Source organism: Lagopus muta, chromosome 6 (assembly GCF_023343835.1).
Source record: "Lagopus muta isolate bLagMut1 chromosome 6, bLagMut1 primary, whole genome shotgun sequence".
NCBI lineage: Eukaryota > Metazoa > Chordata > Aves > Galliformes > Phasianidae > Lagopus > Lagopus muta.
This window is the reverse complement of record NC_064438.1, coordinates 34,485,967-34,513,787: the sequence shown is the minus strand read 5'-3', so window position 1 is coordinate 34,513,787 and position 27,821 is coordinate 34,485,967. Positions and strand designations below refer to the sequence as shown.

At 35.8% G+C, this 27,821-nt stretch overlaps 1 protein-coding gene across 2 annotated transcripts in view; it reads right to left on the bottom strand.

The window, feature by feature from the left end:
* ARHGAP5 (Rho GTPase activating protein 5) overlaps window positions 1-27,821 on the bottom strand; it is a 50,313-nt gene that overhangs the window by 12,297 nt on the left and 10,195 nt on the right. For both annotated transcript variants that reach the window (XM_048947864.1, XM_048947863.1), the window contains 4 exons: window positions 22,936-26,838; window positions 13,524-13,671; window positions 2,432-2,509; window positions 979-1,110 (listed from right to left, as the gene is read on the bottom strand). In XM_048947864.1, coding sequence (XP_048803821.1) covers window positions 979-1,110; window positions 2,432-2,509; window positions 13,524-13,671; window positions 22,936-26,664 — 4,087 coding nt within the window. In that variant the 5' untranslated portion in view covers window positions 26,665-26,838. The remainder of the gene's footprint in view (window positions 1-978; window positions 1,111-2,431; window positions 2,510-13,523; window positions 13,672-22,935; window positions 26,839-27,821) is intronic.

Here is a 27,821-nt window from a genome sequence, read left to right as displayed (position 1 = left end):
AGTTTCCACTCTCAAAATCATTTTTCTTAAGCAGTTGTTACACATATTCACATTTTTTCCATATTCTACTGTGTAGAAAGGTTTGTTTCAATAGAAAGACTTCAATTCTTATTAAGCCTAGTATACTACAGCAATACATAATTTATTAGTAATACCTAATCAAAAGCCTGTCCCACTTGTCCCACTCAGCTTGGAAAATCATAAATTGGTAAGAAAAAAACACACTATACAAGGGATTTGCCTGAAAATTAAAGTGAAAATATCAAAAAACATGTCTATAGATGTCATCCAAAAATACAAAATTTCTAGTGTAATATACACTAACCAAGCCTAGGTTGAAGCCTTAGGCTTTCAGCAATATTGACAGATTTTCAATTACAAAAAGCATAGCAAAAAATGTGTAGTACTTTCCTAAAACAGTTTGCTGCCAGTCCAATTGCCCAAATTAATCCCAAGAAAGATATTCTTCAAAAGGGGAACAATGTAGTCACATTTTCAAGTTTGAAACATTTGTAAACGCAATTAACCTTTTCATCCTGCACACAGTTCAAAAATAATTTGAAAAAAAATGCTAGATTCACCATAACATTCCACAGAGATGCAACTTCTAAAGCCTATTCTGAATGTAAGACTTTATGAAATCAAGGTATGCTTTCTTCTACCCCTGTAAACAACTATGATACATTTCCAAGTGCTAATATTGCAGTGCTAATAACAGGGAAAAAAAGAGATTCCTCCAATTAAATTTCCTACATAGAGAAGTAATAGACTACAATTTATTTACAATAACTAATGTAATCATATAATTCTGTTGTCATCATATAATTGTTAATTTTAAAGAACATTTTAAAAAATGGCACACCTAAGCAATTAAAAAAATAAGTGCAGCAAGCCTTTTTAACTTAAAGTGAATTAAAAACTCCTATAGCGATAAACATTGTGAAAAAATACAATCAAGACAATATTCTTTTTACTTACTTGATGCTTCTAACAAATCTTGATGCAAAGAGTAAGGAATTAATGGATCTGGCAGATCTGCAAAAAACGCTTTAAGAGCCCCAGCCACAGCATTTACTGTCACTTCCATAGACTCTAGACTGATACTATGATCTGTAAGACAAAATTAAAAGCAGTTTACAGTTATGATTCTTCAAAATATTTTTATGAAATAATACATTTATTTAAAACACTGAAAGTGAAAACCTTGCCTAGCAAAAACAGAGTGAACCAGTGCGTAAACTGCCATCGCTTTGACATACATGAAATAAAATCTGACAATATTAAGAAAGCAGTAGATCAAAAAATAAAACTGTCTGACTCTCCATGCAGACTTAAATGCTTTTCTATTTGACACCAACCAGGTTCTGATAATTAATTCTGCCCATAAATGAGTTTTGAAATCCACATCCCAAATTTTGTTGAAAACTGGCACAGGGTGTATCAATATGCAGAATTTGTGTGAAGCTGTTTTACGTGGCCATGAAGCCTTTTAAGTAAGGACAAGACCACATGCCAGTGATTGTACATGGCCATATAACCTACTGCTAGAATCCCAAATAACAGAAGCTTTATATATTATATTTAGAGATTTTAATTTATTTAACACAGATAAAAGTCATACTAGATGATTTTAAAATTCTTCCAAAGTTCACCCACTCAAAACATCATCTTATACAATGACAGAAGAAAATCTAGCATTATATTCAGATGAAATTCAGATAAGGCATTAAAAAATGTACCTTTATTCGCTTTATCATGTAGGAGGAATTTTACTATTTCACAGACTCACTTTCATTACTAATACCAACGAGGACTTTTAACATGGTTGGGTTTTGTTTTTTTTTTTTCATTTATAAAGATCAGTTGATGTAATAAATTTAATGAGAAAGCAGGAAGAAAAATAATGCTGGCCCTCTCAACAATCCAAATGAACACTTATCTGCTAATCATATTTAGATACATTCCAGCACATGACATAGGTGGTACTACAGATTAATTACTAAGATTTAATTGTTAATTCACATTAATCAAGAGAGTTTTAATAAAATAATTGTCAAGAAGCTCTGCATTTTGGGGAGGAGAAGTGTATGCTCAATGTTGAGGACTTCATGCGCTACTATGCTAATATAAGGAGCATTTAGTACTGCATTTAAACACACTTATTCAACTAGAAAACCACCTAAAAATTTCACAGGAAGCACTCAAAATTATTTTTAACCAGCTACAAGGTTCTATCCCACCCTTGGTTTACACACAGCTTTGTTAGTTACATATAGCCAAGACTACATCAATACAACCTACCAACGAGTAAAGCACTCAGTGCTATGGAGATCAGTTTGAATGTAAAACTCATTTACACTGACTGTACTATCTTATAAATCAATGGAGAAATCAAGTTCTTTTGGCTTTAAATAATGAAATCTGTCATTACCTTGATCAAACTGTTTCTGAATGTTGTCTTGATCTGTTTTATTCCCACTAACACGGTACAGGCCTTCAGTACATAATCCTTAGAAGGAGGAAAAAAATACATTCAAAAATAGCTTATGTACTACAGCGCAACACAGAGTCAGCCATAAGTACTTAATGAGTAACCACATGCAATGCCTAAAAAGTAACATTAACAGTTACAGTGATACAGAACTTTCAAACTGAAATACCAGTTGCATTTTTGTGTTCAGTATTCCATTAATGTTAGTCAGGAGAGGAAAGATTGTTAGGAAGTAGAGGATCTCCAGGATTCTCATTATTACCTTGTCTTACTACATGTTACGGAGTCGTCATAATTGCAGCAGGCATTCCAGGTAAATAACATTACAATAAGAATTCACATTTCTATTATGAACACACAAACACACATACACACTCATACTTGCTCGCTCCACTCCATTGATAATGCATTCTATCATAATGCAATCTGTTTTATCCACAGCTACTCACTAAACGGAAGGACCTGACCTGCTAATGGCAGTTACCCATCATCTTTTTCTTTGTTAATTTGGAAACCATTAAGGAAGACAACCAGTACATAGTGCCGTAGTTCTCCACCTTTACGGATGCAAAAATCTCCATATGGTACATCTCCAGAGCAGAACATGGTTTAACAAAAAAGAATCAAGTTCTAAAGCTCTATGAAATTTCCTGACTCTCTACCGTTGCAGACGAGTACATGAATGCATTTTACAATGTCAGGTCAATACAGCAACATTTCTGTCACATAAACTCTGAATGTTCACATTACTGAGAAACACTAGGAATCCTGCTAACACGGTCAAAATACAGAATGCACTTAACTGCTTCAAACCACTAATTATTACTCTCCTAATTCAATTTTTCCCTCTTAAATTCCTTCACAACTCCCATATCTCCTTACTAGCTCCATCAAAGCTACCTTAGTAAGTTTTGACTATTTTTTTCTTCACTAAACCTTTAATTTAGCTTTCCAATTTCATAGCCAACAGTTTTCTCTTCTAAACATTTACCTAAACAGAAAAAACAGAAAATGCTCAAAAAACAAGAGCATTGTTCTGTGATGTCATCAAAAAGCAAAAAGGAGATATAAATTGGTAGCAAAGGGCAGAAGGTGGGATTCAATAATTTTCACAGCTGGAGGGATTTAAAATTTGTCTTCAAAATAATGTTCTGAATGTTATCCTATGGAAATACCTTGTATTCCTCTTATGAAATTTGTAAGTAAAGATAACAAAAAAAATCACTGGTAGATAACAAGCTAGGACCGTTTAATATGGGAGCATTCTCAGTTGCAGCTCTTCCAGCCTCAGGCTATTTTGTGTCTTATCCAACTACTATTCAATTTCTTTCTGTAGAAAGGGAATTGAATCTGCTGCAATAGCATTTTCTGAGAAGTCCAATTCAGTCACTGTTTAGCAGCAGTGTTTAAATCTTCAATACTTGAACTGGGCTGCTGCGGAGACAGAGATGCTCTGTCATAGTATTTAGCAGTTATTCTTTCCATTTTGCCACACAGCAGACACCTCTTTGTTCAGACCAGTATAGCTCTGAGATGCCGAAAAAGATAATGTACAGAACTTCAGAAACATTTCAAGAGATATCTACTGAAATTAAGCATCTTCCAGAAATATCAGCTTGCTGTTGCAATTCTGGAGTAAGCTAACTAAATTAGTTGTTGAAATTCCTCACATAAATACTTCCTCTTGCTAGAGAACTGAGCCCACGGGAACTTAATGAGGTCCAACAAGGCCAAGTGCAAGGTCTTGCTTTTGGTCCTGGGCAATCCCAGGTATTTATACAAGCTGGGGGAAGATCTCCTTGAGGGCAGCCCTGCAGAGAAGAACCTGGAGGTCCTGGTGGACAAGAAGCTGGACATGAGCAAGCAGTGTGCGCTTGCAGCCCGGAAGGCCAACTATAACCTGGGCTGCATTAAAAAATGGGTGATCAGCAGGGACAGAGATGTGATTGTCTCCCTCTACTCGGCTCTCGTGAGGCCTCATCTGCAGTACTGCGCCCAGGCCTAGGGCCCCCAGTACAGGAAGGACATGGAGCTCTTAGAGCGGGTCCAGAAAAGGGCACTAAGATGCTCTGGAGTACTCTGAAGACTATGAAGAAAGTTTGAGGGAATTGGAATTGTTTAGCTTGGAGAAGGCTCCAAGGAGACCTCATCGTGGCCTTTCAGTACTTAAAGGGAGTGTATAAACAGGAGAGGGAATGACTGTTTACAAGGGTGGATAGTAACAAGACAAAGGAGAATGGCTTTAAACTAAGATAGGACAGATTTAGGTTAGATGTTAGGAGGAAGTTTTTCACTCAGAGGTTGGTGACACACTGGAACAGGTTGCCCAAGGAGGTTGTGGATGCCCCATCCATGGAGGCATTCAAGGCAAGGCTGGATGTGGCTCTGGACAACCCAGTCTAGTGATTGGTGACCCTGCACATAGCAGGAGGATTGAAACTAGATGATCTTTGAGGACCTTTTCAATCCAGGCCATTCTATGATTCTATGATATACATGCTTGTAATGTCTGATGCATGTAGGTCTTCAAGTACAACACTGTAGTTCATCAGTTTTAGATTTTAACCACCAAAACTCTCAGTTCCTCTAAATAACACATTAACTTCAGAACAAGGTCTCCTAGGGCAACATCTACTTCCCATGCCATTAAGTAGTATATGGCTGAAGAGAGGTAGGAGCAAAGGGAGAAGAAAACAGCTGTTTTTCTGTGATATATCCTCCCATCTATGGTGGCTTGCACATATTTTTGCATAAGGAATTGTAATCACCATCTGAGGATTTATCCTCCATTAATTCATCTAAATCTCTTAGTCATTTACATAAGGACACAACCTGTGGCAGTTTTGTAACTCAGTAGTACACATTGTGAAAACATACTGGTTTTACTGCTCAGGATCTGAAGTTTTTCAGGAAATCTTTTTTTCTTTTTTACTGTGTTAAAAATCAGGGAGTTCTCTACTTTTTGTCAGCACCACTCATGTTCTTTGTGTATTTCCCTTTCTCAGAAATTTTCTAAGCTAATTAGCTTAGCTCTTCTTCATGCAAAAGTTAACATCATTGCTCTGTGGTGTCTCTTTTCCAAATTCTATTTTACTTTAAGACTGATTGATCGCAATTGCAACCAATGCAACACATGGAATTACACAATAGTATGTTTTTATTCCTCTCTCTTTTTAATTCTTCTAATTCTTCCTCCTTGTTTGATACCAAGTACTGAGAGTTGATGTTTTTAGACAGCTTCTATGATGATTTCAAAGACTTTGCTTGAGTGACAACAGCTATACCAATATTTAGCTTGCCTAAGAGTCACACAGTATCTGCCAACTTGGCAACTGTAGCCAGGTTTTCAGTATCACTGTACTGTGTACACCTCTGAACACATGCCATTTAATCACAGCAAGTCGTCTTCTCCGCAGTTTAATTCTTTCCCCTACAGTGACCAACTGAATTTTTTAGGAATCATTTGCAACTATAGCAGCCAAGATAATCACTCTTACAGTCACCTTTGTAAATTCTGTGATCTGAATCATGCCATAATTTTATTCCACAATTGACCTAGCGTAACTATGCTCAACCCCCTATGCTATACAGACTACACAGGACTAAAGGAATCTCCACCTGACTGACCCAGAATCTGTATGTATGCCAACAGCTACAAAGCAATGACTACAAATTATTTCCTAGTAAGAAAAATCTAGCAATAAACTGTTTTAAATACATTTAAAATTCATTTAAAGTATTCCTAATCTGCACACGTTAGCACTGTTATTAAAAGACTCCCGATATTCAATTCACAAATTCAAAAACAGAACCAAAAATAAATGTTTAAGTGTTTTTTGTAATAATGTACGAGACACTGAAATATTCAATAGAAAGTAAGCAGTATAAAGAAATATTCAGTACTTTGAGGAAGTCTCAAAAATAGAAAGCTCCCACCCGATGCTGAATAGTTCTGCAATTTTCATAAACCAATCATTAAACAAGTACTACATTACTTCATAAAAAGTTACTCAATCTCCCATTTCATAGTCCGACATTTCAAAAAAAAAGAAGAAAATGCTTCAATTAAAATGACGAGAGACAGTAATTGACTTTTTCTATACATGTCAAATAAAGGGTAGGAACGTTCTTTACTTCATTAAATATGGGTTTGATCACTGTGAGCATAGAGGAAGGTAGGGGAGTAAGAGCTGCTGCATAACTGTAGGCACTCCGCAAAAAACATCAATGTCTTGGTCTTATCTGCATTGTTTAGAAATTCTTTACACAATTCTCATGATGTTTACTTTGAAGATATACCTTAACTGTCAATACAACTCAAGTGTACAACATGTGTTTATGAACATTTCGTATTTGTTTACAGTTCTCAATTATTCTCAAACATTAATAAATTGACATGTGCTCCTCTTCCATCTGTCTGGTAGTCGGTCTTCCATCAGAAGAAACAACTAATGACTGTTTTCCTCTCACGTTGGACAGTTTCCCTGCTGCTAATTAATTCCAAAGTTGCAAAGCTTAAACTGGTGTACAACATCATAAGCACTGAAACTTCCTATGTCCATTTTGAAGTGATCACGGAATCACTCTGGTTTTAAGGGAGCTCAGGAGCTCATCTACACCAACCTCCTACTCAAACACAGGGTGATGCTAAATTCAGATTAAGTTGGCAGGTCTTTGTCTAGTCTGATTTTTAATACCTCCAAGGACAGAGAGTGATCAACATCTTGGAACAGTGGTTCCAATGTTCAAATGATCCTCAGAGGAAAAACGTTTTCTTACCTACTTAAAACCTCCAATTTTAATGATCATTGTTTCTAGTTCTCCTGCCATGTACTGCAGTACTTAAGCTTTGTTGTATCATCTCAGGATTCTTATAGGCATGAGAAAAATACTTTTAAATAACTCCTTAGCCATTTTCTCTAAGATGAATCAACCCAGTTCCCATTGCCTCTCCTTACAGGCTAAAAGCTCTAGCCCTTGACTTTCTTTCTGATACACTCACTCAAGTTTGTCTCATTTTATTTTGGCAGTATTTCCGATAAGGCCTATCATGGGCTAAGTAAAGAGGAATAATCACTTCTATTGATTTACTGCCTATCCTTCTCTTGGGACAGTCCAATACATCCTCAGCCATCACTGTTAGCAGGATGCACTACTGACATATGACCAGGGCCCTTCAACAGCACTGCTAACCAGAAAGCCAAGCCCTCAGCAAGCATTACCACTGCAAGAATTTAGTCTCTGCATGTGTCCTCACTGAATTCCACAAGGTTCCTGTTGTCTCATTCTTTCCTCTTGTCTACATGTCCCAGAATAGAAGCCCTGGCCTTGAACGTATTAACTCCCATTCGAGAGTGATTCCTAAACTTGAAGAGGGTTCAAGTTGCACTGCAGGGCTATTTAATTCTGTTACTGTCCAGAATCATGGCCTATAAATGTTCTTTTTAGATACGTAGGTTTGTGGGTAGCTGGCCGACTTAGCTGGTCATTATGACTGAAAAACTTGCCTAGTTCCCTGCTTCATCAGTCATTCTTCCCATTCTTCCCTTGCTCTACTCATATGTGCAGAGTCCTGCTCCCTGCCTTGCACCTGTACTGGTACATATTTGAACCTTTATTTACCAGATGTGTTACTAAACAGCAGCACCCAGTCCACTTTTGCCAAGTCAGTGAACTGCATTGATTCAGGGAAAGATCTAACAAGCACCCACAACAGAATTAGCAGAAGCATGCAGCACGAGAGGATCTTCAGAACTTATAGGCTATTATGTTACTTTTTATTAAACAACACTTAGAATATTGAGTCCACACATCAGGGTAACGGGAATGGCCCTTATCCCATTTTGTTTCTCCTTTCAATAGAGTACACCTCTAAAAGCCTCTAGCTCTCCAAGCCATTTGAATAAAAGAGATAAATCATCTTGAATTCATGGATTTTGTAGCCACTAGATTCCAATGATATGCCAGCTTTTTATCTCATGTGGCTCCACTGACTCATTCTTTCATAGAGCTCTTTGCCTATTTATTCACTGTCCTCATTCTCAGAAGACAAATATTGCATTGTCTGCTTTTAGTATAAAAATCTGGCCTAGTGGCAAATTAAGTGCAAAAAATCTGGGTATAATTCATGGAAGACAATATTCCTTTACTCATTCTACGTCCAAGACTCCAAGATTTAAACAAGAAAGTATAAATATAAAAAGCTGTAATTATTTTCCAAATACACAATTTCTGATTTCAACTGTAGTTCACCGAAGAGATCATTCAAGACAGTAAAAGATGTGGCTCAATCAAATCGACTCGCACTACTTTGTTCCAATCAATGTCTCACATATACTGAGTAACTTAATAGATTATTATAATACGCACTAACCTCTTTCCTTTATGGCTTCATGTATAGTTAACACCATAGCAACATTATTGGTTTTTTATTAAGTATTGAATTTAAAATTAATAACCTTGTCAATTAAGCACATACCAATATTCTACAATGATTTTTTTATAATTGAAAACCCAAAGAAAAAACACACAGTACATTGCTGTTACTATTATTAGAGCTGCATAAAGTCAAGCAGTACATGTATTAAATTGCAAATTGTGTTAGTTTTCATAATATTGATTTCATTTCTCCTTACTAGTAAACAGACTGAAATGTAACTTTTATCAAACTTTTCACTTATCATTTAACAATACATACAAAAAAAAAAATTCATAACACCTTAAAGCAATACCTAAATATTAAAAAAAAACCCACTGATATACTTTGTATGTTAGCATGAAATTTTAGTACAAATGATTGTAAGTCCAGGAAAGTTACAAATAATCAATTGAAGTGTATGGATAACACATGAACAGTCCTTGTAAATAAACTGGAGGCTTGTAAAACAGCATAAAAACGTAAGTACACCATTATAGCAGAACACCCAAGCTATGAGCCTGCCATAATCACAATAAACACAAAGTTTTACATTTGAATCCTAGAGCCAGCATTCAACATCATTTTATGTGCTTTTGCAATATAAAACTCAATTATACCACCAACAACGAGCCAATAAACACTATTTTTGTTGACATCACCTTCACAAATCTGTGTTCTCCTCTTTCAAATAAAACTGACTACTTCTGAATCTGGGCAGCTATGCAGAAGTCTGTGTATGTATGTATATACAGTACTATATGTACTGTACAAATATTACAGAATATCCTCCTTACTCTCTACATGACAATTGTTACAGGGAAATGCATTCACTCTATTAAAACAATTGAGATTTAAAAATTATCTCAACTTTACCGCCTATACTAGGAAAAAATACAATATACTAAAAAACAACTGTCTACATCGGACAGAATCTAAAACAATAATAACAAAGTTATTTTTTCTCCTACATCTTATCAGGTCTGCAGAAAAACAGTCACAACAACTTTCTTAAAAATCTAAACAACTTAGTTTCAATATTAACTATGCTTCTTTGCTGTGTACATAAATCTAGTCTGCAGAAAACTAATATACTTCAAAATTTTATTTTAAGTGATGAAACAAAATGACTTTCTATTCATTCAAATCCGGGGAAAGCAACAAAATGAACCAGAAGTATTGTATCCTCAAAACCTTCTTTCAGAAGCCCTCAACTGAAAATAACTGCTGATGTCAAAAAGTCTATTTAAATAGCTGCCCTCAAAAGCAAGTTACATAGTGATTTAAGAAGAACCTGACAGAGGTAAAAGAACACAAACACAAGCAGCTTGTATGTAATGCTATGTCACCAACAATATAAAAGTGCTTACATAGTCTGTAAAAGGTTACAGGTAACCTTTTACCTTCAGATAAAAAGGTTGCAGTTAATGCTCTAGCATTAACTACTTCACTCCCTCAGTTTCTACTTTAAATGCTATAAAGGCAAGTTTCAAAAAAAATTTAAGTCCCAGACTTTTTGTTGTTGTTGTTGTTTTTGTTTTTTAATTTTCAGCTCTGGGATTACTTCAGTTTTTTCCAAACTGTTCCTCTTCTATTGATGCACATTTTTTTCTTTTCTTTTCTTTTCTTTTCTTTTTTAAACACTGTGAGAACATTTTAGAACAGCACAATGAGACAGAAAAATTTTAACACATTTTCTGCATGCTCTCAATTCTTTAATGTCTACGCTGGGATCTTCAAGAACATTTGCTGATCTTATCTGAGCATCCAAAGTAAAACAGAGAAAGCTATGTTCTACACAGTATTTTTTGCCTCAGGGACAGTTTAGAAAAGTATGTACAAAGTGCCATCTTGTATCATTTCATGAGGCAGAGGGAGGGTACATTATAAATTGAAGCTGGCCATTCAATTTGAGGTTAACTCTATCTTCATTAGAAAAAAAAAATACAATTCAGCCACAATGCAAATTAAATTTGATAATACAAAGAGAAGGAACTGAACACAATGAAGTATCTTAAATGGAAAAGCTAAGCAGTTATGCCCTCTGTAAAAGAAACATACTGACTAGTTTCTTTCAAGTGGAGCTAGAACACAGCTCTTGATTAAAAAGAAAGATGATCATCATCAGTACAGGTGCATCTGAAGGGCTGGTTAGTACTAATAGTACTGGCTGATAGACAGCTGAATCACTGCAGGACTCCCCAGGGCCAAGCAGCCAATACAGTAACTTTACCAATTGGAAATGGTTTCATTCCCAACTCTAGACTGAAGGCAATAGGTCTTAAACTGCCTTCTGTGGACTGATCATCTCCAAAACTGTATTTGTGGAACCTTTATATACCAGACAGACACGCATCATCAACTCTGGGACTACATCAGCAGAGGACTTGAGCAACACAAGTGAAATTTCAATTTCCCCTTAATATCCCTTGAAGGCAAAAATAGATTCTATCCACAGAGAAGGTTGTGCAAGAACTACAACACATGGTCTGAACCTCATCAGGTACCTACTGGATATTAACCGAACATAAAAATAACATACACTAAAAATGAAATTCCAACAGCCAAGTATGAAAGTTGAAAAAACAACCAAATCTAATTACAGAAAACCTGTAGAAGAAAAACTGTTAAAGATCAAAAATAGAGGTTTTGATCCATTTTCACGAAATGATTAACAGAAACATCCCACTTTTGAGAAGCCCCACTTATTTTGAACCCAACAGCAGCTTAACTAAACATCTCATCCTACAAAGAAAGATCACTGGAGAAAAAAACAAGTGTTAAATTGACTGAGTGCTTGAGTCTGATGATTATGCGTAGAAAAGATAACTAATCACATTTCCATCCTACTACAGTTCTTTCTCCTCCTACAAGCTAGTAAAAAGAATACTTCCAGAGAAATAATAGATTTTCTTTTAAAAGTCTACCACAAAATCAAGGTATCAGACAACATTACTTCAAAGAAATTTTCATTAGGCCTGGATTTACTCTGTTGTTGTTGTTGATTGACAGTATTCTTACAAAGCTAATCATGCTCAAATATTATTTCTAAATTCTACAGATTTTTTTTAAGAAGTCTTTTCTTACTGGTGAAACGTCTGTCTGAACAGCACAGTATATAGATAATATCTCTAAGAAGCCATTTTTAAATAACACAAATTTAGAACAACTCACTCATAAAATTATGCTTTTGTTGACTACACAACAGCAATCACAAAAGAAATATTAAATGATCATCTACCATTCTATTACCCCTTGCTCTTCTTTCTCTTTCCCCATTTTTTCCTGGGTGAGGTGGGCAAAGTGAAAGCAAAAGGGAGGAAATTCTGCTCTTATCTACAGGCAAAGGATCAATCAGAGATAAATGATAACGACAGAATAATACTTAACTTCTCTGAGTCCCAAAACATCAGTGTCTGAGGTTCCAACTTTTTGTTGCCTTTTTTTGTTTGTTTGTTTGTTTTATTTGTATAACACACTATACAAGACTTCAGAGGCAGCTATTTGACTTATGGCCTATAATAGATTATCTGGAAATGCTTACTACTCTTCAACATGGCAGCAAAATTGAATTTTAATTTCAAGAACACCCTTTGGTCTTATTCTTGTTAAAACAGCTATTGTCATCTGAAGAGTCAAAAAAACTGTAATTACAAAACTTAGACAACATTGACAAAGGTGCCATTTTACTCTCTACACTCAACATCAAACAACAGGCATGGCCAAAGGACAGTCCTGCTTCAACCACATAACCGCTTTCAAACATGCATTTAATGCAACTTCAGAAAAAGGAAGAGCTGCACACAAAGGAAAAACTTGTTTTCTACACCTTTAAAAGCTAAACAACAGAAAAACCACAAAATCCAACCAAAGATCGCACCCAAACCTTAAAACAACTCTCCTGTCTCAAATGAAGTCTTCTTTTGGATCAGTAAGATCATTTTATTTCCCTCATGACCATGAAGTAAATAGGCTGAAAGCAAGGCAGGGCTCAAAACACACAACTAGAAAGCCAGGTAGAAAACAATACTGTGAAATTGCACCTTAGTGAAAACACAGGTTAATATTGTACAACTGGGAAATCTGGAAATTAAAAAAATCAAGTATTAAATAAATTTGGTACTTTTAAAACAGAAATATACAGTGTTCAGAAAAGAGATTTTTCTCCATAAGAAGTTAAAACGCAAGTCTAGGATTACTAGCAAAAAAAAAAAAAAAAGTTGACTTATTAAATCATATGGAATATCTGAAAGTGGATTTCAGAGTTTCTTATTATATTACATAAAATACAGTGGCATCAATGAGAAATGCAAGACTGGAATGCCACTGGGTTAAAAGTCATTTGAAATTAAAAAATGAAGTCTTTTTTTCCAATTACAGGAAACAAAGATTACACTTCAAGTGTTGGTATATAACAATTGAAATATTAGTGTAAATAAAGAAAAAAAATTACAAGTTAAACATACAGTTCAGAGAACACAACCTATTTTTATAATGTGCTTATCCCATAATAAAGTTATTTATTTCAGGCAAAAAATTCTAAAGATTGCTTTAAATGAGAGGCACTGCTTAATCTGCACGTGGGAAAGTTTTCCTGAAATAATTTTCCTAACTTACCTGTATCTTCAATGAATTGCACACATTTTTCAACAAACAGAGGTATGGGTTTCTCAGATGTAACCAGGTCTTGTAGGGGCATTCCAAAGTAATTACTTTCCCAGTTTCTACGGATTGGAGGATTGAATGTCTTAACTTTCTTTTTTTGCTACAATAAAACAGAGTTATTTAAGTAATAATTATTTAAGTAATATTCAAGTAACATTATAACTAACTCAAGCAGAGAATCACACAGCTATCAGACGTAAAAATACCTCTACAGCAAACTAAGCACAAAAGTACTTTTAAAGTAGCATACACTACATAAGCAGCACTCCAACTATTTCTAAAATATTTAGTCATCTTTGCATCATACATAATAACTTCCAGCATGACTCACAGAAGAATCTACATGAAGTACAAATTGGTCACAGCAGTGCAATGTTTCCTATCACCAGAGAACGTCCTCTGTATGCCTTTCAAAGGTAGTAAATAATCTTTATATTGCAACCATTCTACAGGTGTAATGTCACAGAACATGTAACAATAAATTGCAGAGTAAGATTTGCAGGCACAAGCATAAACACGACAGTTGCAGTGAGGTACTACTAAAGGCAAACATTTTTTGTGAAAAGGAGGTTTGCTCTCAACCAAATGCATTACAAATATGAACAAGAGAATCAAGATTTGTTGCCTGTTTTCTCCACAGCCCCCTCCAACCTCCTGCTGAAGGAAATTTTCACAATTTAACTAATAAATCCACTTTTAATGATCCAAATTATTATATGATATCAGATACCATGTTTCATTTCTGAGTGTTAAGATATTCAGAGATGGTCATATAAAAGTGGCTGTGCTATATGGGGACTGAAATATCATCATCATCATCATCATCTCTAGCATTCTATTTTAGAAGTTTATGCACAGTAAAAACAGCAGTAAAAGCAGCCATGCTTTCATTTAAAAGCTGTGACTTGAGTATTTTCTTTTTCTTCGCTTAACATGGAATACTAATCAAGATTTAAATTTAATAAGAAAGTTTCCAGTACATTATAACTTACAGTAAGACTGTATCTTATGTAACCAGTGACATAAAATACACCACCATTTTGCTTCTAGGTTTAAAACTTATAAAATTCTCAAATTTCCCCCATTTTGGAAAACCACTGGACTTTTATACCATCAAATGAACATGAAATTAAGATTTTGTAAGGCATCAGTTACAGTAGCAATATCAGCTTGTTCCCATTACGTATCAATTTCCTCTGTACGCTGTCAAATATATGGATTAAAGTATCTTTCATCATTTCCCTGCCTTTTGATGCAGTGAACAGGCAAAAATCTCCAAATGAATTCATTCTGCAAATAGCACATTCTACATAATGTCCACAGTAATACAGCTGCAAATTAATAACGCAACTTTAAAGTAATAAACATCAGTTATTTCCTGATTTGAGATGTTCATACTTCCCACAGGTTGCACATCTAGTTTCCTTAAGCGAGGAACTTCTCGATAGAAACAGGTTATTGGGCCAACGGCTTCGTTTTTGTTGAACTGTCCAAGTGACTTCAGAAAAAGAAGAGGTCTTATTTCCACAATTTTCTAGCTTTATTTCTATCTTCATTAAAAGCTCATTTTAATCCCTTTTCTCAACTCTGAGGAAAAAGCAGTCAGCTTTTCTGATCCATCAATCTTATCATGGAACTTTTATATCAGCCAGTCACTAGCCTGTATTTTTCTGTGTAAAATCAATTTCTAAAAGCTTTCAAATGAGAGAACATTAGAACAAAAATAAAGATTAAACTACTCAGTTAGTTAAACCTTAGAAAACTTGAATCATTTCTAACATTTTCAGATTTTGGTAGTGAGATTATGATTCTGTCATTCACTTCTAGTTCAGCAGATATTTCAGCCAAATCCATCCCCCACCACAGTACAGCAGTCACCTCATTCTGAATGCAGTGAGCACTATGGTAGGTATGGTTAGACTGTTTTGCACACTTCTCCTAAATCACAATAAAAAAGAACAACCAGGTACCAAGTCAGAGAAGATGAGCACTAGGAGAAAACTGTTAAGCTAACGCTAGGAAAATAACCTCAAAACAGTTGTTTCATATGCCACTGTTTAATGTTAATAATTAAAACACCACATAAGCCCAACACCATAAAGCTGACATCCTCTGTTTTTGTGTAAATTTGATTTTTTATAATTTGTTTATATATGAGTTTTACACCATCTCCATCATGAGTTTCTATCACTTGCTGCTTGCCAACGGCCTACCAAGACAGCAGGACAGCACAGTTCACTCCCTAAAAGAGATTAATGCCAAACCCCAAGCAGATCCTTTTATTTCTGCAAGAAAGTATTCCAACTCCAGGAATTCCAAACTTTCCTTAGGTTGCTGACACCAAAACTGTTTAAGGACAATACTGCTTTAATTGCAGTAGTTTAATTACAGAAACAAGCATGTTCCAAAAGATTACTTGAAGTCCTCCCAACGGAAGACAAGCTGAACATGAAAATATTTATTCTAGCACTACACAGCATCCAATTCTCAATGTCCAGGTTAGAATTATTGTTATAAAAAAGCATTTAAAAAATCAAAACATAAGTTTAAAATATAGGCAGGATTAATCCTCTTGACAGTAGGTTCCAGAGAACTAGCTCAGTATTCTCATCTTCTAATGTAACTAGTCTGAGGTATCAGCCAAATGTGAATCTTGAAAGTATAATGAAACAATCTGCCCAAACCTATCCATCAAACTCCTTTTGTTTAAGGGCTGCATTCAGTCCTCTATGCCCAAGTGGGACTTTTTTTTTCCTTCTCACCTCCTTCCCACCAGAATCCCATCATCATTTGTTAATCCAAGTGGAAATTCAGCCACTTTTCCTCTACCTCCCACACACTTTCAATGCAAAGGAAATTTTCTGCCTGCTTCATTTGCAGTAATGCCCTGAAGTCATAGAGGGCAGAGTCAGTATTTTCAAAACTATTAGAATAGTTCATGAAACCAGGTACCACAAGCAGCATCTTACAGGCTTAAAGTATTAACAACAGAAATAATAATAATTTATGGCAAGCTCTTCAGAAACTATACAACACATGAATAATGCAGATGACAGTCTTTTACATGCCCTTTCTCCTTCTCATGCCTTTTGCCATTTTTTGAGTTAAAGCTTGTAATACTGAGTTTTAAGCTACAGAAGCTCTAAAAGACATACGGCTCCAAACATGCATTTTAACAGTGGTGCATTTGAACAGATTAAAACTGGAAGTACAGACTTGGATCTTTCTTCTCAAGGAGCAAAAAATAAAATCAATATTTCATTACACATTCCAGTCTGAAGTAGACTGTAGTTTGCTATACCAACCACTGAATTTACACAAATATAGTTGAGAAGATCAACTTAAATTTTTGCTTTGTCACAAGTTTACCACAGTCTTACTAAAACTGAGATCAAGATATATGGGCTATTTTCTGACTCTTTTCTGTAAGAGTTTCAACACAAAATTCCATATAGTTTTGAAATTATTATAATGAGAACTAACAAGTTTAAACATGGTAAATAGATGTCAAACCTGTGTATCACCAGAGTAGGATATGTAAGAACTCATCTAGAAGTAACTGGAATTTTCTTGTTGAAATACCACGTTTTCAGATGAATATAATAAGGCATCTTACAGTCAGCACACAGTGAAACAGAAGGTAACACACAACCCTCTTTGTTCAACACTCCTTGTAAACAAGCTTACAACACAGTGTTTTAAAGTGCTATTTTCAAATCTGATTGATCGATATAGTTGGCAACTCCAGATACACACACAAAAAAAAAAAAAAAAAAAAAAGGAACAAAACATTAACTGACCCTGGATAATAAGAATATTGACTAGTGGTCAAAGAAAACGTGGTTCATTTCCTATTGTTTACAAGATCTCTGTAGTTAGGATTTGGTTTCAGAAGAGCTTCAATTAATTTGATCCATAGAATAAAGTGAAATCTACTCATTCTAGTTTTGTTCCTACATTTACAAAATAACTATCTCGTGAACATTAATATTTGCAAATATTAATTGCAAGGTAACAAGGCAAAAAGCCTGCAGAATTTCAAGATGAGAATTTGTCTTTCCATTCACAGAAATTTACTCAGGATATATGCTGTTCCTGATACAATGTGGAAGAGAAAAAACAAACCCAAAGACAAAGACACCTCATGAGAGGAAAAAAGAATACAGCCTAAATTAGGTATCAAATTTCAGAGGATTCACAAAGGTAGGTGTGCTAAACAAGATGGGTGAATTTTTAAGATTCATTCACTTCACAGTAACGATAAATATAGTAAGGGCATTAACTGCAACACACAGCTATAGGTTTCCATACCAGAAAGGCTTCCTGCCTGAAGCTAGGAGTACTAAATTGAGACTAGAGTCCATCTAATTAATTTAAATGATTTAATTGACAAATAAATAGTCACAATATGTAATAATTAATATTGATAATTTGATATATTTAAAAAATATACAGAGGTTTGGGCCTTACATATTTATGGTATCAACGTATAAACATCCTAACTACTGCAGTTTGGGATTATAGTGTGTATGAAGTTCCTTCTGTTTGAGAAGCAGGAAGTCTTCCTGTAGCATCTAGAAATGCTCACTTCACTTTCAGGTCTTGACATTTTCTACTTTTTCTCTGTGTTGTTCCATTCCTCCAAACTCATCAAGTTGAACTGAACGCAATTACATTATTATATGGCCTGCAAGACTGCTGCTTCTCAAGAGACTGGTGTGGATCAACACACAGTACCACACCTCAATATTAGAGCATGTTAATTGAGGTAAGCGTACACTTGAGTTCCTACTTGTGTTATTTGAAAGAGATGAATGAGCACAGATGCATCTCAGCTGGAGAGGTCTCACTAGGCAAGGTAAAAAACAACCAAGGCAAAGCTGCATAAAAAACTGTGTGCACTTGAAAGCTTGCTTTCAAGCACAGCATTACGTCACGCATTAAGTGCAGACACAACTCCACATCAACCTGGCCAAAAGATCCTTTGACTCTGAAAACCAGTCCATTTTCATTTTTTTCTTCTTTCCCTTTCTTCATTTTATCTCTCAAGCAGAGAAAGGTTAACAGACTGCTTGTTAGTAATAAATACAAGGCTACAGAACAATTATTTTCAGAATGTTTAGAGTCATGGTAATATGTAATAAAATTACATACGTAATATAATAGGATGGAGGTGATTTTACCTTAAATTAATTTACAATAGACTGATCCAACCTTCTCCATTGAAAATACATTCACTTTTCTTGAGGCAAAGAAAACACAGTTATCGGGTAGTTTTACCAACCTGGACTCTAGTAAGGCATTCAATAGTGATATGAAATTAGTGTGACAAATACAATAACGGAAACAGAACAATATTAAGTAAGATGAAGATCATAGTCTAATAGAAAAATCATGCACTGGAAAACTACTATCTGTACTATATATAGGAATACAGTAGTTGGAAATTACCAAGGACAAGAATGGGCCTACAGGTACTAAAGTAACAGTAACTGCAACAAAAAAAGTGGGTGCAACTCAAAAAATACAAAAGCTGTGTTGCAATACTGAACATAGTTTGAGTCATCCTTATTCAAAAACATAAGCTCATAGGAATTACCAAAACTTCATCTTCTAAAACTCAGGTCAAGAAGTAAGAAGCAGCCACCTCTTGCTTACTTGGTTTGGAGGCAGCAGATCAGAAAAGGAAAAAAAAAAATAAAAATAAAAATAAATCAGAAAGGTTACCACAAGAAAAGGTGAAAACTAGAAATTGCAGAAGGGTTCTTTACCAGCGGAATGATAACAAAAGTTCTGGAGTTCTAGAGAAAAGTGACAATGAGGGGAAAGAAAGTCTTCAGACGGATTATTTCCACAGTAACTGAAAACAAAGCTCAGTTCCTTGAGTTCTGACTACTGGCATACAGAAATGAGACTGAGAACACAAACGCTTAACAGCATTAGGTGCAGCATCAATGGACAAAAAATTCAGACTAAAGTACACTCAGCTTTACTGGTCTCTGTCTTAAAATCTTTAATTTCCTTTGGTAGCAAGCAGTGTTAGAGGATATTGCAAGTAACATTATCTGCTTGCCACAGATTTGTCATCATTATACTTTCCAAAGTAAAACATTCTAATTTATGTTTCCAAACAGCAATAAGTATAGCAATATCAAATATTTATTTCTGTCCTTGATAACATCTCAAGTTCAGAATAAATGTTTTAAGTTTGGTACAAATGCAACAAGTGCCAGATTCTGCACTTGGGACACAGCAACCCTGGCTGTATAAGTCAGACTGGGACTAGTTGTACAGACTGGGGATGATAGGCAGCCCTGCGGAAAAGGTCTGGGGACTGACTGACAGTAACTCAATCCAAACCATCAGTGTGCTGTGGCAGTGCAAAGGGCCAACCATACCCTGCGATGTACCAGACCCAGCGCTGCCACCAGGTGAGGGATTGCCCCACACTGCTCCACACTGTGAGCCCTTACCTCACAGCTTGTAGGTGCCACAACATAAGAAGGACATAAAACTATTAGAAAGCCTAAGGGAGGGCTACAAAGATGATCAAGGGTCTAAACGGCAAAACCGATGAGAAGCAGCTGAGGTCCCTTGGTTTGTTCAGTGCAGAGTAGAGGATGCTGAAAGGAGGCTTCATGGTGGCCTACAGCTCCTCAGAGGAAGTAGAGGGGCTGCACTGAGCTCTGCTCTCTGTGACAGTGACAGGGCCTGAGGGAACAGCGTGGTGCTCCATCAGAAGAGGGTCAAAGTGAGTGTTAGGAAAAGGCTCTGCACCAGAAGGCAGCCAGGGATGGAACAGCACCCCCAGGGCAAGTGGACACAGCCCAAAGCCGCCAGAGTTCAAGGAGCATTTGGACAACACTTTCAAACATAGCGCTTGGATTTTGGATGGTCCTAAGCAGAGTCGATACTTGGTTTCATAATCACTGCATCCCCTCACCAACTCGGGCTGTTCTGTGGTAGAAGGTTTCAGAATAGAACTAAGGCTGGAAAAACATCGTTGTTTTCCCTATTGTTTGCCAAAACTCCTTTCCTCCTTCCTATCCCTGCAGATGTAATCTTTGACAATGAGGACCTTAGACTTAACAGGTTGGGTTTTTGTTCTGAATTGAAACAAATTCATTTTGTTTAACAAATATTTATATTTTAGTCTAACTACAGTTATAGCAAAAATAGCTACACTTTAACTTATGTTACCATTACATACAGCTGAACAGCGCAGAAGAAGTATCAGTAAGAGATTTCAGAAATATTCAGGAAGTAGAACAAAACTGTAAAACATCTTTTTCACATTCATGAGGCCAATTTTTTTCAAAAAAAGCAAGTAATCTGTAAAGAGTTGACATTAATAACCCTTTTATGATCTACAAAGCACAAGAAGGAAAGGAAAATATTATCTGAATAATTCTTCCAGTACTGCTGGCTGTTCATGTAATACAACACACAAAAAACACCATAAGCTGCAAAATAAATAAAACTGTGTACCTCTTGCAGAAAAAAAAAAAAAGGGGGGGGGGGAAGAAACTACTCACAAAGAAAAACATAGGAGTATATCACTTACAAACTGAAATGACTTACCCACATGAAGTGGAACTACTTTTCAACATAATGCAAATCAACACAACATACAAAAAAAAAAAACCACCACTACTTATTAAAAGAACTAGGCATTCAACATTCTTAGACTTTCTGAATATTTATGAGCAACTTACATTGCAAGATAAATTTGCTTTCTCCATCATTCCAACTATTTCTATTTCTGCTATTAAACATGGGAGCAACAGCCCTGGACCATAAATTTCAATTTCAGAAAAAAAGCAAGAGGTAGGCTACAGAAAACTTGAAACTACTCTTGTAGTAGCCTTATCCACTGCAAAGAAAGTTACAACAATCTGAAACTTCTGACTACAGGTGCTCCTGAACAGGCTAAAACAACAGCAGAGGCCTTGGTAAAGACAGCAGGGGAGCTGCTGACACAATGAGAGGAAGAGAAGATTGTATGACATCCAGTCTACACAGCTTCAAGATAAATATCCACCTTGAAAGAACTTTCTCTCAACACAGCTGAGACAGGAGTATGAACGCTGTATTTCAATTCCTATGGAGTAAGATAACTTCAATCAGAAGTGTATAACTGTTGTGTTTCTTTTTAATTTTGTTTCCCCCTAAAAAAAGGTATCTTCAAAGTATTTTTAACCACATGAGTTTGTAATCACAAGATAACAATATTTATGCTCATTAGGAAGCCTTAAGAAAATACAGTACCCTTTAAATCAGTCATGTAATTCAAATCACAGCTGCATACTAAGAGCAAATTCAGAACTTACATGATCAGCAAAATTTAACTCCACATCCTATTCAAACTAAACTTCTTTTTCTGTATGCTATTCCAGTAGTCAGATATAAGCTAATAGGAACATTTTTTAAATGTTAATATTTAAAATGTTCCTATCAAAGACAGTATTAGGAACAACTTATTCTGTGACAAGAACGAATATATTTAACTGATACGTAATGTTAAACAGAAACTACTTGCAAGGCCATAACTGCTTACCTAAAATTATAATCTAACCTATAACGAGTATAAATACAGTACCTATAATCACAACACAACCTGAAAATAAACTTTAAAAAAAAAAGTAAAACAAAAAGTAAACAACAAAGTTCAAAACAGAATAGGCATTTTTCAAGGAGAATATCAATTATTTAGAAGCTTACACTAGGTGGGCATTTTGTTCCCTTTATTTTAATAGAAAATTACACAGGTTGATTACTTGTTTGTATACACTAGGAAACCTCAGTGATCAGTAAAACCACTATAAAAAGTTCCTTTTTCGTGCTTTTAATAAGAGTTCCACATTCCCAGCAAGCAACTGAGAGTGAAAAAGAAACCACTCCTTTCATTCACCAGTCCTTAACTTCATTCCAACAGCCAGAACTGCAAGAACTGAAAGAACCAGTTCTACCCCTGCATTCATAAAGTAGGTTTTGTTGGGTTTTTTTGTTTGTTTTTGTTTTGTTTTGTTTTAAGCAGATATTGTGATTAACAAGGAAGGATTTGTAGACTAAATTCTGCCTCCATTTACGTGTATAGAAGGAAGTGAAACTGCACAGGTACATACAGATATGAAAAGAACTAAAACTTGTCAAACAACCGATTAGGCAGACAACCCATCTCATTCCTCAAGTCTGCTGGAAAAATGTTGGACAAAATGAAACAATACTAGTTAAAAATTTTTACAGCATATTTTTCAAATGAATACTCTTGCATATTTTGATTTCCCCCTCCTTATAATACACTAGATACATAAAAAAGCCAATAATGTATACATGTGGCTCACATCACAAATAAATGACTTACCTTCTTATCTTCTTTCACTTTTTGAGTTTTCTTTTTTATTTTTTTATCATCCAATTCTTGATCTGATGTAATAGCAGGGTTATCTATGCCACCCTTCCACGTTTCAACAGGTGAAAGAAGTGGGTCTTCTTCACTACCACGATGCCTGCCTTTTCTTTTAGCTTTAGAGGTGGTAAAAGCTTCATCATCACTCGCATCTGAATGCGTTCTCCTATAGTAAGACTTAGCTTTGCTGAACAGTGTCTTAGACTTGTATTTGTACTTTGAAGGTCTTCTTTCCCCATGACTTTTAGACATTCTGTCAGAAAATCCATTCTCTTCATCACCCTGGGCATTTATAGGCATTGAGTTTCGAACTTTAATAATACGATTCTGACTATCATCTGGAACTGCGTAGATATCATCTGCAAAGCCTTTATGTTTGAAAATAGTGTCAATAGGTTCAGCATAATTGTCAGATTGGTCTACATCTTCCGGGGGTGCTACAGGCACTCGAGAAGGTTGTTTCCTTGGGTTTTTACCAATACCTGCCTCTATTGTTTTCAGAAGGTTAGGATCCAGTTTTTTCACATTTGTTCGTGGAACAAGGGGTTTCGGTTTTACTGGAGGAGGCACTTTATGGTTGCGTTCATGGTCGTGACAGTTGAGAGGTGTACTGTGGACAGGATACTCATTTCCTTCCAAGTCCAATCGGTACTTTGAACGGTCACTAGGGGTCGGGAGTAACCTTACATCATCACCAATTGGACTGTATGGGGGCGGTCCCTCAGCATCATCCTCTGAATCTGGATAATTATAGTCAAGGGAACCTCCTCTAGGAGACCTTGAAAAAACATCTTCACTTGTATGCGTTGTTTCCCTTGTGCTGTCTGACATATAGGAACTTTCAATCATGTTTTTCTTCTCTAATACATCACTGAAGAATAACGTGAAGACCTCTGTTTGACGATGATATTGAGATAATGAATACAAAGCTGTAAACTTTGCAGTAATCTCTGTTGCTATGTGTTCTCCTTCAGTCATGAGCTCCTTGATTGCTTCATTCTCAAAAAAGTCTGCCTGGCTATCCGTAACAGCCACCAATTGGACAGGAATCGTATCCTGAACTTCAGAAAGAAATGCCCGAAGCATCCCCATAGATGCCTTCCGCTTTGCAGAGTAAACCAGTATATATCCATGAACAAGTTCATCTTTCCTTACACCAATTGAAGAATGGTATGATAATATAGTTATTTGTATCCTACGCCTCTTTTCACCTATAATTTTATCAAGCATCACAGAATTGCTTTGGCCAGCCTGAGCAGCACTACAGGAGTGAGAGTCAAGGAAAGGTGAAAGAATGAGATCTACACTGAATGGATCACCACACATAGCACACATGACAATTCTTAGGTCAGCTTCTGACAGATCTTTAATGGTGGGAACAGGACTCACAACATCAAAGTGGTGTTTAACTGCTTCCAGTACTCCCCTTAGAGCTTGTTTTATTTGGGTCTCATTAAACTTCCGTGGATATGTACCAGCAGGCACATCTACAAAAGGACATTGTAATTTGTTGGCCAACTGCTGTCCCTGATGTCTCAGAATAGGCAGGTTCTTACTAACACTGTCCCTCTGATTAGCCAGTATTAATGTAAATGGAAGATTGGCCATATATTTGTCTCTCCTTATCTGAGATGCTTCAGCTCTTATTTTTGCAATGCAATCCCCAATAAAATTCAGTGATTCAATAGAGTTAAACACACAAAAACAACCATGTGGTTTGAAGGTAGATGCCCAGGTTGACAACTGAGTCAATAGATATGGGGATTTCGCATCAACTGGCCTAAGATCTAGCTCATATATTTTTCCATCTAATGCATATTCATCATCAGTGGACTGTGTCCGAATTTCATTTGCTAACTCTTGTGCAAGGCCATCTTTGCCCAAAATGAAAAGATTAACTTTATCTATGTTGGCACTATCGTGGTATAAATTTGAACGACCATGGTCTAATTGCAGGAGACTGTTGGCAAGTAACTGTTCTACTTTAATGTCCATGCAATTTTGGCCACTGAGACAAGTTTCTTTAGTTGGATGATAAACAAATCCTATGTGTTTGAGAAGAAGAGATTCTCTATCAGGTGCAAGTTTCTGCAAAGCTTTGTATCTAGGCTCTTCGCTCAAAACTGCATGAATTTCACTCATCTTATCGGAACTTGGTGTTGCATTAAGATCCAGGTCATAAAATAGCTCTGAATGTTCAAAAAGCATTTCCTGAAACTCCTCTTTGGCTTTTTCAACAATCTCCCTCTGATGCCTACCATACACTTCCTTACTATCTGCATCAGTGATGTATTTGAACGCCTCATCCTCCATAACAAAACATATAACTTCTTCCCATGGCTGTCCGGGTGAAATGAACTGGATTTTCTCAAGAGTTTTTTTGAATTTCTCCTTCATTTCAATCCTCCTCTTTTCAGATATAAGATGCTGCACATGATTTTGATAAACTTTTTCTGCCTCTAGTGTAGTGAGAAGGTCAAATGGAATCCTTCTGTCATTCACTTTATCTATATGGTCAGTTTCATCCCAGGGTGTTTTTTCAAGCACTACAAAACAGGAATGGAAGTCAGGCCTTTTCTCCATTAATTTCAATGCTTCTGACCAGCTCAAATGTTCAATCTCATCTAGATTCGACAGAAGAGTATTAAGAGCTCTCGGCAATGCATTAATGTATTCTTCTTTTCTTTTTCTAATATGTTCCTGTTTAAGCTGCTCTATGTGTTTTGAAAATGTATTTTTGGCCTTTTTTGTTCCTTCCAAATTTATGTACTCTTCATAATCAGGGTGGTTTTTCAGTTTATTACTAACTGTCTTCCAAGTAGCATGATAGTCTCTCACAGTTTGGACAAGTTTTTCAAACTTGTCTGTTGCTGTAACAACTAGCTGTCTTTGAGTTTTGTAGGCATCCAAGTAGGGGATTATTTTAGGTTTACCACGAGTTTTATCCATCATTTGTACCAGGGCAGTAAAACAGGTTTCAACATTGACATTGAATCTTGCTGATGTTTCCACTACCACGAGGTTCTTCTTGTTAGAAGCAAATGCCTGAACCTCTCGTAGATAATGATCCACACATTCATCACATTTTGTTGCTGCTATTATTATGGGTTTCTTAGATTTTGATAACTGAATATAGAGATTATTCACAAATTTAAGTTGATCATCAAACTTCCTATTACATCCTTGGCTGACATCAATGCACAGTAAAAATCCATCAATGCTCAATTTCCCTTCAGGCATCTGTTTTTGCTCAAAGTCTTGCTCCAAGCCCAGCTGATCTGTGCAAATGTACATTAATTTTTCTGCTGACTGCAGTTTGGAGGCAGCTGCACGTTTTATGTATGGTTGTAAGTTCGTACTCCGATGAGGCAAGAAAGTCTGATCGTCAATGAACTCAGTCTGTTCAATTACATGAATTCTGCAGTCAATTCCATCCTCCCCACTTTGCGTTACGTCACCCCAGTACAAAAAGTGATCATTGTTAACAACTCTTCCTCCAAAGTCAATTGTGCTAAGCACAGAGGTATGCTCAGGATAATATTCATCTGCTTTTGAACGAACGAATCTATTGCACAAACACGACTTCCCAACTCCACAATTACCTTTATCCTTTTCAGTTCCAGACAGTCCAACAACACTAACAGCATAAGACGGGGGACGTGGCTCTTTGTTTTTTGCCATCATAACTTTCCACTCATCATTTGGCAATTAGTAAGGTAACTATATGTGGTTTTCATTCTGGAAATGTTCCTACAAGTTTAAATTGTATATCCACGGTTACACAAACGGCTTTCAACTGCTCTTGCTTCAGCTTGTCTTTGAGAGCTCAGAAACTCAGAATGAAGAAGAATCATCTTCCTAAAGGAAAAAAAAAAAAAAAAAAAGGAAAAAAATTAGAGATTTCTATAATTCTCAAGGGAAAAGAGATTTTAAAAGCAATATTGCTTGTTTACCCTGAAATTATTTTCTCTGTACATGAATGCTTCACAACTACTTTAAATGAGATCTTGAGCTCCTAATTTATTCTTATTAATCTCATTTATATCAAAGATTTAAAAATGAACAGGTTTTAGACACAGTTCAGTAACAGTTCATCATCTATTTGAATAGGCGACCAGAATACAGCTGAAAAAAACAAGTGAGTGCTTTCTTGCACAACTTACAGGTACAAAGCAGCATTTTCTGCTTTATCAGAATTTTTCTTATTACTTGAGATAAGGCACAAGTCAAGTCTTATGGTGGCTGGCTCCCACTATGGACAAATACATTACAGTAACAAATCCAGAGAAATATTCACACACATATACTTTCATTTATGCTCGCATTTTCTCTAAATGGCAGGCTTACTTGCATGAATAATATTAACATTGTGTACATTTGTGAATCTGAGTTTTAGTTTTCAGTAAAGACACTTTCTGAAGCTGTAAAATTGAGAAGTTGACAATGCATCTCAGTTACCACCTATCTGCAAAAGTAAACTATCTGCATGCTAACAGTAAACTGCCTTTAAGGAGAAACTTCTAAATTCTACTGAAAAAAAATGTGAACACTGGTATACAGACATTGACACAAAGATAAGACTTAATTCTGAGGTTTTAAAAAACATAATGTATATCCTTCTGTCTCCTGGAAATTAAAAAAACAAAACACCACAGAATAACTTCAAATAGAAACTCAATAAACACAAAGTTCCACAGAATTATTACAAGGATCCATCTTGTATAATGAATAACACTATCAGTTATTAATCAGAAGATGTTTCTTATGTACATACTTCAAATTGAGAGATATTTATTATTTTAGAAACAACTGCACTATGCAGAAAACAGAACAAACAAAAG